The 15,115-nt window shown below is 34.3% G+C and overlaps 2 protein-coding genes across 9 annotated transcripts in view; one reads left to right on the forward strand and one right to left on the reverse strand.

Annotated features, from left to right (window-relative positions):
* Positions 1 to 2,371: 2,371 nt before the first annotated feature.
* Positions 2,372 to 4,545, reverse strand: PIG-T (phosphatidylinositol glycan anchor biosynthesis class T). The gene is made up of 2 exons (XM_073976722.1): positions 4,183 to 4,545; positions 2,372 to 4,119 (listed from the first exon to the last, which is right to left on the reverse strand). The coding sequence occupies exons 1-2, from the start codon at positions 4,457 to 4,459 to the stop codon at positions 2,510 to 2,512; spliced, it is 1,887 nt and encodes a 628-aa protein (XP_073832823.1). The 5' UTR covers positions 4,460 to 4,545; the 3' UTR covers positions 2,372 to 2,509.
* A 7,191-nt stretch (positions 4,546 to 11,736) lies between these two features.
* Positions 11,737 to 15,115, forward strand: part of Trf2 (TATA box binding protein-related factor 2) — a 67,468-nt gene continuing 64,089 nt past the window's right edge. Inside the window, exons 1-2 of one of the 8 annotated variants that reach the window (XM_073976730.1) lie at positions 11,737 to 12,021; positions 13,096 to 13,348. The gene's annotated coding sequence lies outside the window, so the exon portion shown is untranslated. Of the gene's footprint in view, positions 12,859 to 13,095; positions 13,349 to 15,115 lie in introns of all 8 variants that reach the window. The other 7 variants (XM_073976723.1, XM_073976731.1, XM_073976726.1 and 4 more) reach the window with 7 other exon arrangements.

The raw sequence follows: 15,115 nt of genomic DNA on the forward strand, positions 1-15,115 counted from the left end.
TTTGCGCAAATTTTAATTTTGGTTGGAGGAAAATGAATATCTAGCATGTTTGTTGTATTAGAATAGGTTTTTGGGGTTATAGAGGCATTTATGTTTTTGCCACAAAGCAATCATTTCCAAGACTGCTTCTTTCGACCAATCGATCTGAAAATTACATTATTAACACCCTTTGTTTACTTTTCTAAATATTTAAATATACATAACTTTCCATTTTCTTTTTTAAAAGATTTTGTTTTTCATTTTTTTTTTTTGAGAATGCCAGAAAACAGCTGAAAAATTTATGTTTACATACAAGAATGCCGTATCAAATAGAGCGCTTCCTAAATGAAAAATTTACATATGAGTTGCCAAATCATTTTGATAGATGAAAATTTCCATAGTGGTCACACTATGTGTACAACATTCGCAGGTAGAAAATTTGACATCTCATACGACATTGATAGATGGTGTAAACAACCCTTTAGTTTACATTTGGCGTCGTTTCGTGATTTCGAAGGCGTTTCGTGATTTCGCGCGGAATCAAGCAAAATTTATCATGATTTCGCATACAAAAATGAAATCCTCTCATTTCGTGATTTCAGCGAAATCAACATCGAAATCACCATGGTACAATAATTCATAGGTAGGCCAGGTATGAGAATCGCCAAAAAAATACAACCCTGTCGCTATGGCTTAAAACGTCAAAATTGTTTTGATGAATGATAACGGATGAGTATACAAAGAAGAAGAAGAATGAAATGTTGAAATGAAAACAAAACAGAGTTGAATTTTTTTATCAATAATAAATATCAACTCTGTATGTCAACACGGTTTTGACAGATTAAGCCATAACAAAAAAAAAATTGTAATCAGCTGTTAGCTGTGGCCTACCTAAGAATTATTGTACCATGGAAATCACAGTACACATGATATACAACCCTGCTTTTGCCTAAAAAGTACCAAAAGTTGCAACACTTTTCACGTATCAGAATAAACAAGGTAGATGGTCAATTGCTGCAACAAAAAATTTTAGTATCAAAATTTGTAAACAATGTGAAAAAAATATTAAATTACTTTGTTACAATGATATTTTTTATTGTGTTCCCGTACTTTTTAATGGTAATGTTAGAAAAAAGAGCGAATTGTCAAAACTTGCTTCCCCATACAAATTTCTTAAAAAATACGGGAACGGAAAAATGACGGAAGTTGCAAAAACTCCAGCATAAATATCAAAATCAACGTATCGGCTATCATATTAGATGCCAATGAACATGATTGCTGCTAGTTTCTACTAGACCAAAATTGTATGGCAGAAAACAGGAGAAGAGGGTGTTATTCGGAGCTATTTTTGTTTAAAGAGAAGTGCAAGTCTTGCTAGATTTTTTTTGTGTAAGGGAACGAAAAATGTGTAAAAGTGGTAAAAAATTGTGGAACAGAGCTAAAATTTATTATAACGATGTCTCAAAGATAAAATCATTTTTTTAGTTTTTCATTTGTTAGTACTATACACAATTAATACGATATATAGATAATTTTACGATAATTTTCCAAATAAAGTTGTAAAGTTCTATATTGTCGTATATATTTGATGATTAATTCAATTTACAACAACTTGTTTTGAACATTCATGTTCGATCCGCTGCGCATATGCATCTACCTTGATCATTGTGATATGTTTGAAATCAACAAAAAATAAGTGTAAACACCGGGGTGTATTTCAGGATTTCGTGAAATCCATTGGATTTTGGAGCGCAAGTATAAACTTGGCATCATGGTACAAATACACAGGTAGCCGCATCGGCAATTGTTGGTAACATTAGGTGTCAAAATTTGACGTCAATTCAATGCACTTGACACATTATGTTACAATCAGCTGGCATGATAATGCTACCTGTATTATTGTACCATGCTTGGCATAAAGTACCCATTACAGAAAATACCAGAGATGGGAGTCCGAAACTACAAATGATTTTACTTTTATTGACCTACCATGAGTAGAAAATAAATGGGAAGTAGTTGCAAGTATTTGCAACCAAACCAAACTTGATTCACAAACAAAATTCTGAGAACGAAGGACGGGTTTCCTACGTTGTTCAAGTAGAAATACTCCCCGAACAACGATAAAATACGTCCCATCTCTAACAAATGAGAGCATTTATCGAAATAAATTAATTATAGCTTTGCTCCAGAACCTGCATGAAGCTACTATTTTTTACTACGATACCATTTTTTCCTTTGTGTTGTCGAAAATGGATGTTGCAGCCGTCTGAATTCCTACATCTGTTCAATGCACCTGTTCTGAAACGCCACTATAGGGAGTAATATAACCTATAATAATATAACCTATCCCCAAAAAATAATTCCAACACTCCCAATGAAAAGATTTTCGCCATAATTTTATAAATTACATTTATTAAACAACAAAAAAACGTTATTATTTTTTGGAATATAAAAAAGGAAATACATACAAGTGGAAATGGAATAGTTAGATAGACTAGTAATATAGCAAGATATGCATTCATATCAACAACTATTTCACGTTGTCATGACCACTGCTACTGCCATCGTTAACAGTATTCTCTGCTTCTTCGGTTTTGGGTGGATTTTTATTTTTCCTCTTAAGTTTCTTCATAATTTTCCCTACAAAGGATCGCGGCTCCTCATCATCTTGTTGTTCTACAACAATTTTCTTTGTTGCTACACTGTGTATTGGGCCAAAGGCAAGAGCCACCACTGTGCAGGCCAAACAAATCACATTATATGGCATACTGAAATCCGGTGTGGGTAAGGATAGTATCAAGGACTCTGTGCGCAATGTTAAAATATAAGAATTTCGTGAGGCATTGAAAGAGTCGGAAAAACGATAACCACTTAACGGTACCGAGGTATAATTACGAGCCATTGGCAGGAGGCTGGTTATTACGCTAGAACCAACATAATGACCATGATTGGCATCAGGTGGATATTCCAACCATTTGAGAAATATGTAATCAAAATCCAAAGATATTTCCACCGATGATTTGCTGGGAATTTTAAAAGCCAATTCCAAGTAATAGGGTCTCGAACGTTGCTCTCCTGGACGATATTGCAGGGTATTTGGTTGTATAATCTCACCGGTTTTGTGATTTTTAATTTGCAGGGTATGCATATAGACGGGCATATACCAGGGTATATTCTCTTGCAGCACTATGGGTAATTCTTGGTAATAATTGTTAGTGATCTGGGTTATAATTTTACCCCTCTCTTGGCCATAGCCAACAATGTTGCGATGAGCCAACAGCGGCGGAGCCGTGGGTGTGAGAACATTATTTGGTGGTTTCCTCAATACCCATGCAATATTGAATAGCTTATTATCCTTTAGTTTTTGTATATCATAAACTCCATAGCGACTGGTTTGGCCACCTCTTGTAGATGTGATATTGTGGTGCGGCAAAGGTGTCATTTCATAGGGTAGCGGCAAATCAAGATTAACATAAACCTTACTACTATCTGCCAGGGCACAATGACCATTTAAACCTTGTCCAAACATCCGTCTAAGCGAGAAATCCATGTTATTATTTGAACCCAACAGTTTGGGATCATATACCATATTCGCCGATTCGGTAAATTCCAATATGCATTCATCTCGATTGTTACACAAGGTACGGAATTTAATACCCAAGGAATGGTAATTGGTGTTGTGGACATTTCCCGAATTCAACAGCGAAGCAAATCCATGGTGACTATTACATGGTAGCAGCTTTTTCCACGGTGTTAAATTCTCGGTGCATACGATTTCACGCGGAAGGCTGGAATAGCGTACATGTTTGGTTAGATTTCGATGTGGAGAACTTACAAATTGTGGTTTGAAACCATATTGTGGCGAAATTGTATTGGTTTTATCCATAAAGTTCAGCGAAGCACATATTATACCCGAAAATGTACTTGTCACCCGCTGCCATTGATCATCAACTTCACTTTCAGTGAGATTTTCAGCAGCAAACCATGACCATGCCTCGGCGCCTGGAGCAGCATCTTGCACCGGATAACCCCAGGATTCATAACGCCACAAACCCTGAGTCAATGTAATGTGGAACTCTTTTACATCGGAATAAAGTAGAATTTCAGCAATGGGGCGGGGTATTAGGCGTGTATTGTGCACTGCAATAACAAACAAAAAGAGATTTATAAAGCACTGGACAGAATTGCAACAGAGTTACTCACAATTTTCTTTGTTTCCATATCTCCAGCGTGTAGTGAATTGGAAGTAGGTGTTAACAAATCCATTTGCCAAGGGATGAACCACCAACTCCTCGTGATATTCTTCATTGGCCAATCCTTCTTTGGCTTTGTTTACTGTTGTGGTGGTGCTGGTTGCCGGCGTTTGTTTATTCTCATCTAAAGTCTTATCTGTTGTATTCAATACTGTTTCCGTATAGGTCCGTGTGACCAAACCTAACAATAATACTATAAACCACGGCTCAGCATAACGTTTTGCCATGATTTTTTCTTCAAAGGAGGTTCCTACGAACGATGTTCACTGTTTTTCCTTGAAGGTTCTTACTAGGGATACGTAAGTCGACTTTTGACTTTGAAGATACTTTGTCACAATAAACAAGGTAGGTGTATTAGATCAGCTGATCGAACATGTGATGACAAAAAGTTGTAAATTCTAGTTCCGTTCTCCTTGTTTTTAAAGTCCTAAACACATCCAACGTTTGAAGAAAGTTTTGTGTCTTTTCTGGTAGTTGAATAAAAGAAAAAGCGCTGTCAAGTTTCAATTTGTCTTTATTCTTCAACAAGAAATGACACATAGCGTTAAGGCAGAAACACAATGAAATATGCAGCTTTTTCACGCTGAGTTTAATGTAAAAGACTAAAGGCCAAGTACTACCTAATTCAAATGAATTAGGTAGCATTTGAATTAGGTAGTACTTAGCCTTTAATCCTTTACATAAAACTGAGCGTGAAAAAAGCGGCGTATTTCATTGTGTTTCTACCTTTAATCAAACGTTGGATGTGTTCTTAGCTTAATTGTAAACGAGTCAAAAGAGAAAACTGTCGAATTACATTCCACATACACATTTTTTAATGTACGAGGCCTTATGGGTGCTTTACACGATATGTTTTTTACATATGAGCTGTCACTTTGCATGTACATTATGTATGGGAGAAGTGACAACTCATATGTAAAAAACATATCGTGTAAAGTACCCATTAATGGCCCCGGCACATACGGTCCATTGTGAGTCGCTTCGCGCGTAAAGCTCTAAACACATCTAACGTTTGAGTAAAGTTGTGTGTCATTTCCGATAGAAAAATAAAGAAAAATTTACTTTGTCTTTTATTTATCTACCAGAAATGACACAAAACTTTACTCAAACGTTGGATGTAAAAACTAGTAGCTTCTTGCAGGTTCTGGAACAGGTATTAAACAAGCGCAATAGCCGCCACAAACTATACGATTAAGATAAACGTATGTGTACTAGAGCTGGCAAAAAATCGATGTCACTATCGATAATATCGATTGTTATTTAAAAATTCAATATCGATAGATAGTTTTGCCTATCGATATTATCGGAATAAAAACCCCTAACCTAAAATCCATTGAAATAAATAGAAATTTCGCTGCTTTTCGGTTATGTGTGTGTAACTCTTATGTTACACGCTAAAACTTTCATACGAAACTTTCCCATTATTTTGGCGTTCATAGATCGAGTTCCATACAAAAGTAATTTTATGAAATTACTGTAATGGGGAACTCGACCTAAGAACGCCATAATAATGGGAAAGTTTCGTATGAAAGTTTTAGCGTGTAACATAAGAGTAAGAAAGTAAGTTCGCAGTCACACGTACATATTTTTCGGTAAAATAAAATGTATTTTTTTACATTTTTTATAAAATAAAAGCAGTTGTTTATTCTCCTTTACATTTCTGTGAACTACTTTTCCATAATTTCAAGAAAATCATTGACATTTCCGCCATTTTCATCTCCAAATTAATGGCAATGACAACTTAACGATAATATCGATAGCAATCGATATTTTAAAACATTATATCGAAAATATCTAATGTTGGGAATATCGATGATTTGCCAGCTCTAATGTGTACTCATGGCGGTGGCGGCATTATTTACGGTGGTGAAGGCGGTGACAGCAGTGGCAACGATAAATCCGCCCGTGGCAGTAGAAAACCACCACAAAGTCGTAAGGTTCTCGACCTCAGAGAACAACCATCAAAATAATTTTTTATGAATTCGTTTCAATCAAGACACTTAAAGGCCTCGTCACATAATAGGAATTCTGGCTTAATTCATTAAGTTGCTTGTTGACTTAAAGCCGGCAGAACATGCGACTTAGTCCCGGTCCACACTGCACTGTGGTCCCGCGACAAAAATACAAAAATCGATGTCTACAAATTACGATTGTAACTATTCAAATCCATCGTAGACACATCAAAATTTAATATTCCGGCTTTCTTTTTACAACTTCTAACGGTACTTGCTAAAGCAGAGCCACAGAAGTGAGCATTTCCATTTGAAGAAATTGAGACATTGAAATTTCCATTAATGTAGTGACAAGTTTCAGGTGATATCACAAAAAAGTAATGTGTAAAATTACTATAGTAAGAAATGGAAGTTAAAGTATTGTTATTGTTTTTAATTGATAACATCATAATGTTGTATCTTTATTTTGTTGTAAAATTGATCTCTTTTGAAATGTATTTTTGTGAGTGTTTTTTTATTTAATATTGTGAAAAGAAATAGACTTTTAGTACCTTGGATCCTCGCGGATCCTAACGTTATTTCTACTTAAATGTTCGTGGAAGTGTCCAGGATTAGAAAAAAATTATCTCGTCTGCCGAAAGTTGCCGAGCGTTATTCAGTTTTCATTATACTGAGTATACTCGGAGTTTTGTGAATGTTTAGTATAAGGGTTTTTGAGTGTTTTCAAGCAATCGGTGTAGTTGTATCGCATTTTGTTTCGATCTTATTTTATAAAAAATTATGTTTATAGGATTATAGAATGAAATTTGTATGTTTTTGAAATATGGTGTTCAAAAAACTTTGTCTATGCCAGCATGGGACGGACGGTATTCGAAGAAATTATAGCAAATTTTCAGGTGGGTGCTGCGGGATATGATTTCATTTCATAAATTACCTTTGCAAAGGATTTTCAAAAATCTGGATACACAACAAGAGAATAAAAAATTATAAACATCATGCAAATTGGCTTGCTATAAAAGACACCATACTTTTTGAAGCATAAGTGCCACTTCAAGAATTATCTGCCGTTGAAAGTAAAAAACGCGGATGGCCTGCCGTAGATTTAAGCTCCACACAGAAAACTAAACAACGTAGAATGATTAAATTGACATGCAGGACCACCTGTGTAGTACATTTTTAGTCCATCTGGGAACTCTCATAATCGAGATATCCTGTATCTAGTATTTATTTTTATAGATGCCAACCCATCCTCGCGAACTACACGTCTCATAAAACATCTTAGTTTCCAGATATTCCCTGTTTAAGACTTATAAGACATTCTTTACATCTAATATAATCTGGTATGCCCTTGGTCCATATGTTAACCCTCCTAGTAAGAATATTCTGTGCCTTATTTTGTTGATATTTGTTACCAGTTAATCCTTGTCAAGAATAAAATTCATAAAATGTCACGATTTTTACAAACGTGTATGTAAAAAAATTATGGCAAATAGTTAAATATTCCAAATACCGGGAGTTAAAATGATATAGGACTATACGAAAACGTGGAAATACATTGATTAATTTTTGCAAGAATGTTTGATGATTATAAAAAACGGGAGGTACGTCTATATAGGTAATATACCAAAACATGGACCATGGACCTACGCAAGATGTTTAATACCACAATAGAACACAACATTTCAAATTACAGCGAATTCCCTTTGAAAATTTAGACAAAATCTTGAAATTAACAGAAAAACTGTAAGTTCCGTTATGGTGGGTCTATACCTAAAAGTGGACCAATCCTGACGATTTTTGGGGAAAGTTATCTTCTAGTCACTACTAGTTTACGGTAAAATTTTCAGATCGATATCTTGATTAGAAATATTTTTGTCGCTCTATCCCATACAAGCTAAACCACTGTGCAGTGGGTTTGGTTTTCAAATGTCAATTTCATAGCGCAAATGTCAAATAAATCCTCATAAAGTACGTTAACCCTACAAAAAGCCCTAGTGTAACCGTGCTATAATTTTACATTTTCGAAATCGAGTGGATTTTATTGCTTTGTGTATACGTTAAATGAAATCTCATCTGAAATCAATTGGATTTCAGCGGAAAATTAACATAGAGATAGTGGGAACTTCGCTCCTCCCAACATATTCATGTTCATTTCTACCTCTTTTTTGTCTGTAATTTCAGAGTGTTATGTTTGGTTTACATTCGGCGTCTTTTCGTGATTTCGAAGGCGTTTCGTGATTTCGCGCGGAATGATGCAAAATTTATCATGATTTCGCATACAAAAATGAAATCATCTCATTTCGTGATTTCAGCGAAATCAACATCGAAATCACAGTACACATGTGGTCTGTTCCTTTACTTTTAAAAATGGTAGCAGTGGAAAAAAATGGTAAAAGTGGTAAATTGCTATCATATAAATTGTATGCTATTAAAAGTAAGGGAACAATTTACAGGTTAAAAATGGTAAGAAATGATGATATACAACCCCGTTCTTGCCTAAAAAAGTACCAAAAGTTGCAACACTTTTCACGTATCACAATAAACAAGGTAGATGGTCAATTGCTGCAACAAAAAAAAAATTTGTATCAAAATTTGTAAACAATGTGAAAGAAATATTAAGTAACTTTCTTACAGTGCTATTTTCATTGTGTTATCGTACTTTTTTAATGGTAGTGCCAGAAAAAAAGAGAATTGTCAAAAATAGCTTCCCCATACAAATTTCTTAAAAAATACGGGAACGAAAAAATTACGGAAATTGCAATAACTGCAGCAGAAATGTCAAAATCAACGTATAGCTATCGTATCTAGATACCAATTAACATGCTGCTAGTTTATACTAGGCCAAAATTGTATTGCCAAAAATAGGAGAATAGGGTGTTATTCGGTGCTATTTTTGATCAAAGAGAAGTGCAAATCTGGCTAGATTTCGGAGTACGGGAACACATTTTTAGCACTAAACGGGAAAACTGCTGCAAGTATTAATATGCTGCAAGTTCTGAACACAAATTTTATCTATCAAAATGTATTATTATTATGTCTCAACGATAAAATCATTTTGTATTTTTTCATTTGTTAGTACTATACACAATTTATACGATATATAGATAATTGTACGATAATTTTCGAAATAAAGTTGCAAAGTTCTATATTGTCGTATATTTTTGATGACTAATTCAATTTACAACAACTTGTTTTGAAAATTCATGTTCGATCAGCTGCGCATATTCATCTACCTTGATTATTGTGATATGTTCGAAATCAACAAAAAAATAAGTGTAAACACCGGGGTGTATTTCAGGATTTCGTGAAATCCTGTGGATTTTGGAGCGCAAGTATAAACTTGGCATTACCCTTTGGAATTTCTATTGGCCTGTTCCTTTACTTTTAAAAATGGTAAAACCGGCAAAAGTGGGAAAAGTTGTAAACTGCTCCCATATGAATTGTATGGTGTCTAAAATAAAAGGAACGCTTTTCGAGTAAAAAGTGGTAAAACTTGAAGATTCTTGCACGTAAAGGAACAGAGCTTATATTTTTAAAAACAAAAAATTAACCACTCAATGGGGGAACAAATAGATACATGTGAACACCCCTCTTAAATTACTGCTGAATAACAAAAAATATGCCGAAAAATACAACACTGTGAGCATGATTAAATTTCACAGCTGAATTGAGAATATTAGTCTGTGTTTAGACACACAAATTTCTCGGGATAGTAAATTGAGTTTGTTGGGAGAGAGCGGAGAGGAAAGAGCTCCTCAATACTCTTTCCTACCCCCTATTGCCTAAAAACTGAATTTACTTTCCCGAGAAATTTGTGTGTCTAAACACGGACTTAATAATGGAATAGTGGAATTTTAACAGAACAGTTGGTCTTTAGTACCTTGTTAGACATGGTGGTGGTAAAATATGAAAAAACAATCATCCACAAAACTAACAAATATGTGGTGTTAAATTATGGTTATAGTTATGGGTTATAGTTATGGGTTATAGTTTAAAAACAAGAGGAGATATACGAAAGTTAATTAAATGCCAAAACGTGTTAGGAGTTACAAGAAAATCGTCTCTTTATAGTGTTTATTTTTTTCTCTTTAAGTTGTTGGCCCCCTCACGACTATGCTAGTATAGTGTTTAATTATCTTTTAATAACAAATAATTTTTTGTCATACTATTTCACTTCCCTTGTCATACATCACGTTACTTTTTTTTTCATACGTTTTCTTTGTCTTGTGCCAGACTATGAAAATTTTCATGAAAATGTTTTGAGCTTATGGGTAAGAAGGGAGCCCCTTCACCTCCGCTCTCTCCTAAAAGCTAAAACATTTTCATGTGTTATTTTCAGTGTCTGGCACAAGAGTTTCAACTCCCTTTTTTTATTCAGCAAAAAAGTTACCAAAAGTGAGCAACATTGATAGGGTACTATAAACACGATAACGATAAATACGACATGGTACAAATACACAGGTAGCCGCATCGGCAATTGTTGGTAACATAAGATGTCAAAATTTGACATCAATTCAATGCAATTGACACATTATGTTACCATCAGCTGGCTTGATAATGCTACCTGTATTATTGTACCATGAAATACGAGAAGATTTGGGTTAAACTGACTGGTCACACCTTAAATTGACGTTGCTCTTAACACAGACACTAGAAATTTCAGAAATGGTAAAAATTTAAGTTGTCAGTAAAATATGTCAAATGAAATGTTTTGTTGTGTAATACAAGGGTTGTACAAAAGTAATATTTAAGTCCCGGTCCACACTAAAGTAATTTCAGTCTGACAAATTTTTGTAAAAAAGCGTTCCTGCAAAAAAACCTAGCAAAACTTGCCCTTATCTTTAAGCAAAAAAATGAAGCTATCTTTAAAAAGTCTTTACAAGACAAATTTGTCCTAGAAAAACTCAAAAGTAACTGATTTCTAAATAGTTAGTTGTTAGCTTTAGTAACGTCAAAAAATTGGCATTGAGATTGGTTTCTAATATCTGTAGTGGAATTCTACAAATTTTTTTTTGATTACCGACAATTATATTGTAAATTTATATATTAAAAAACATATTTTCTAGCACAATATATGGTCTGTTATTTTACGTTTGAAAATGGTAAAACCGGCAAAAGTAGTAAACGTTGTAAACTGTTGCCGTATTTATTGTATGGTGTCAAAAGTAAAGGAACGCTTTTCCAGTAAAAAGTGGTAAAACTTGAAGATTCTTGAACGTAAAGGAACAGAGCTATAGTCTTGTGCCAGACTATGAAAATTTTCATGAAAATGTCTTGAGTTTATGGGTAAGAAGGCAGAAAGGGAGCTCCTTCACCTCCTCTCTCTCCTAAAAGTTAAACAATTGCCATGTTATATTTTCAGTGTGTCGCACAAGAGATACTGCCACAACTTTATTTTTCCTCATTATCCTTGTGAAAAATTGACCTCATGCATAACATAAATTCGTTGTATGTGCCGGTGTTTAATAATTGACAGCTTTATCCTCCAATTCATTGACTCGGGACTGGTGAACCCTGCTGTCATACATTTGTCTATTCAGCACACATACTACCCTGGAAATACAACCCTGCGCATTTGCTGAAAAGAAAATCAACATCAGTTCAATCGTCGCATACATTTAAATGGCTTGTGCACTTTCGACCGACGTTGTTCGTTGTCGTTCGTTGCCATCGTAAGTTGTTGTGTCCGCTGAAAAATTTTTCTTCTTTTTTTGATTTTAAAAATAATCTCTATAATTAAATACACTGAGCGGAAGAGAACAAAAAAATAATAAAACAGAAGACACATTGAGAGCAAACAGCATCGAGAGAGCAAAGAAGATATTGAAAATAAAAAAGTTGGATCTTTGCAACAAATTGAAAATGCAATTAACCAAAAAAAACGCAAAAAGAAAATATGAATTTTTCTAAATAAAACAAACGAAAGAAAAAATATGATACTATTATGAAATTGAAAATTTTGAGTTTTTGATTTTTGTTAAATTAAATTCGCACACACACACAACAATTTAGGAGAGAGCACACGCATAGGGGCAGCAGCAAATAAAAAATCAATTTTTTATTTTTTAATAGAAATGCTTCTCAAGTGATTGAATAAAATGTTTTCTTTTTTATTATTTAGTTTTTTTATTTAATTATGATTTTTAGAATTTGTTTTTTGTTGAAATTGCAAAAAATTCTATCAAAATTGTCACTAAAAAATTATTTTTCTTTCATTACAAACGGATGAATAATAACAATATAATAAAAAAAGAAGAAGCAGCATTAGTAAAATAGCAAGACAAATTTTTCGTTCGTCGCGTTTTTCTGAATCGCGTATATTTGCTGGTGCCTGCCTGCTTGCTTTGCTTTTGTGTCTTCGCACGGTCGCGGTCCGCTGAGGCAAAAATTCAACTGTCTAACAAAGTAAACGCTCGTTTTGTTCGTTGCTCGTTAATGTTACAGAGTATTTACTCTCGTGTGAAACGGTAAAAACAAGAACAACAAAAGCCGAACAGATGTAGTAGCGCGGAGGAGAATACACACCACACAGCAAAGTGTGAGCGGGCTAGATGTGTGTGTGTGTGTGATGTATGCGCACTTTTGTGTTTGTGAAGAAAAGAATCAAATGAAAACCACAGAGAGAGGGAGAGCAAGAGTGCATGTTTTTGTGAAAAGTGCGAGAGAGAGAAAGTGTGAGTGCAAAAAAAAAAGAAATAATGCAAAGAGCGAGAAATTTAAACCAGGCCCGAAAAAAGTTGCGTTTTCCCCCATGGTCCAAAAAAAATTTACTTATCATTGTGCCTACTCTCTCTGTGGCGGTGTATTGTCGTCCGTCGTCGGTGAAGAGCTTCATTTTTTCTATGTCGTTTTAAATACGAAATGTACTATTTTTTACCTTTATAATTTTTTGGTTTTTTTGTTATAATTAGCAACAACATAAAGAAAACACAACTAAACAAAAAAAGTTTGTTAAAAACAAATTCAAATTGAAATAAAGCATAAAAGAAGAGAGAAGACAAAAGACAAAACACTTGAAAAAGGCGTTGGATTTCTATTTGAGTTACCACCTCAAAGAAGAAGAAAATTTGTACTGCAGAAACACACCAAAAAAACGCTGGGCTGAGTGATTTTGCTTGCAAGTGCAAATAAGAAACAAAAATATCCCCAGCTCTTTGAAAAAAGGTGACTTAAATTTTTTATTCACTTGATTTATTTTCTTAAATTTTCTCTGTATACAATTTAGTTTAGGTTATGTTTTCTCTTCCCAATAAATATTATCACAAACAACACGCTTTACTATTATTACTAGCCGAACTCCTCTCCACCTCGCCTTCCAACACCTCCCTCTCATATCATATACAAAAAATAAATTTTTGTTTTCCACTTACATCAGAGAAATATGAAAAACACACAACAAATAGCAAAAAGATAAAAAAACAAATGCCTCATTTATTTCTTGAATTGGTTTCTCTATTTCTCTGTTACTAGTGTATCTTCTTCTTATTTTATTTATTTTGTTATTTTGATTTTCTTTGTAAAAAGAAAAGCAAAAAAAAAACGAAATTAAAATGCACCTTCTTGTTCTTCCTTACATCGGGTGTTCTCATTTCTAAATAATTGTGCTTATTTCCTATAATGTGGTGTAGCCCAATGATGCCCTCAACTTATGTTTTGGTATTGTTGAGAGACTCTCTTAACATTTGTCAAACAATGGCCGTTATAAGCAAAGAAATCATATGTGGGGTTAGTTGTTACAAAAACGTACAATAGTGTGCATGATTGGTCGCAGACGTCATTTTGGTCGACGGCGTCGTCGTCAACTACTGCCGCCGCCGTTATTACTGCTAGTGGTGTATGCGAACATCTGTGTGTGTCGTCTTTTGATTGGAAAATTGCCGATGCATTTTTCTTCTCATCATAATAAATAGATATTTAGTTCTATTTCTCAGATACTCTCGATCTAACTCATTTCAATGGTTGCTTGGGGGGTTATACTTAATTTAAAAATTTAGAAAAAAAACTAGATTTCCTCCACATGCATAGCACGTCGTCGTTATTTATTAATGTGATGTAAGATAGAACAAAACTTATCGTCGCTGGTGATGTAATATAGAAAATATTGTGAAAATCCAATTTCAAATTTTTATTTAAGGAAAATTGTGTCTTTTATGAAAACCTCCCTGTCCCCAAAAAATTCTTCCCCAATTGTCATCTCTATGTTTTCATGCATTTCCCGACCTTGGTTGTGCGGCGGTTGCTGTTTGATATGCAATTCAGGGATTTTTCTCTATACGGTATGAATTAAAATGGTGTTGCTGTGTGGTGTTTTTGGGTGTGGGGAGGATGACGACTTTGTTGTTGTGGATGATGATGATGATGCATGCATTGTTTTGCATGTTTAATTAAACTCAATTCAGTATAGTTAGCTACTACTAATTGCCTCAATATATTCATTTCCCCGTTTAAGGCAGCAGTACAACAACAACACTACACCACCACCATCAACAACAATAACAGTGCAAATATCAATGATAATTTTAATCCACATATTTCTCATGGCCTTTTTTAAATGTTAGGGTTGCCATTGTTATTGCCACATTTTGCACAGGACCATGGCACAATAATATAGGTACAACGGCAAAAACAGCTGATTATCACATTAGTTGTCAAAATGCATTATTGTGAATAAAATTACATACAAAAGGTAAGCAAGCAATTCACAGTAATGCGATATTTTGACGTTTGGTGTGGTAAATTGACCGATTATTTGGTTTGTTCCAGAACTGCAAGAATCTACTAATTTTTACTATTTTTCCGATAACATAAAGGAAAAAATGTTATCGTAGTAAAAAATAGTAGCTTCTTGCAGGTTCTGGAACAGGGCAATTGTTATCGACGTAACACCTTCTTATTCCGCCATGCACAGGACGTAGAGCTGGCAAAAAATCG

The sequence above is a fragment of the Musca autumnalis genome, unplaced genomic scaffold (genome assembly GCF_047663935.1).
Source record: "Musca autumnalis isolate F117 unplaced genomic scaffold, ASM4766393v1 scaffold_3, whole genome shotgun sequence".
Taxonomy (NCBI): domain Eukaryota; kingdom Metazoa; phylum Arthropoda; class Insecta; order Diptera; family Muscidae; genus Musca; species Musca autumnalis.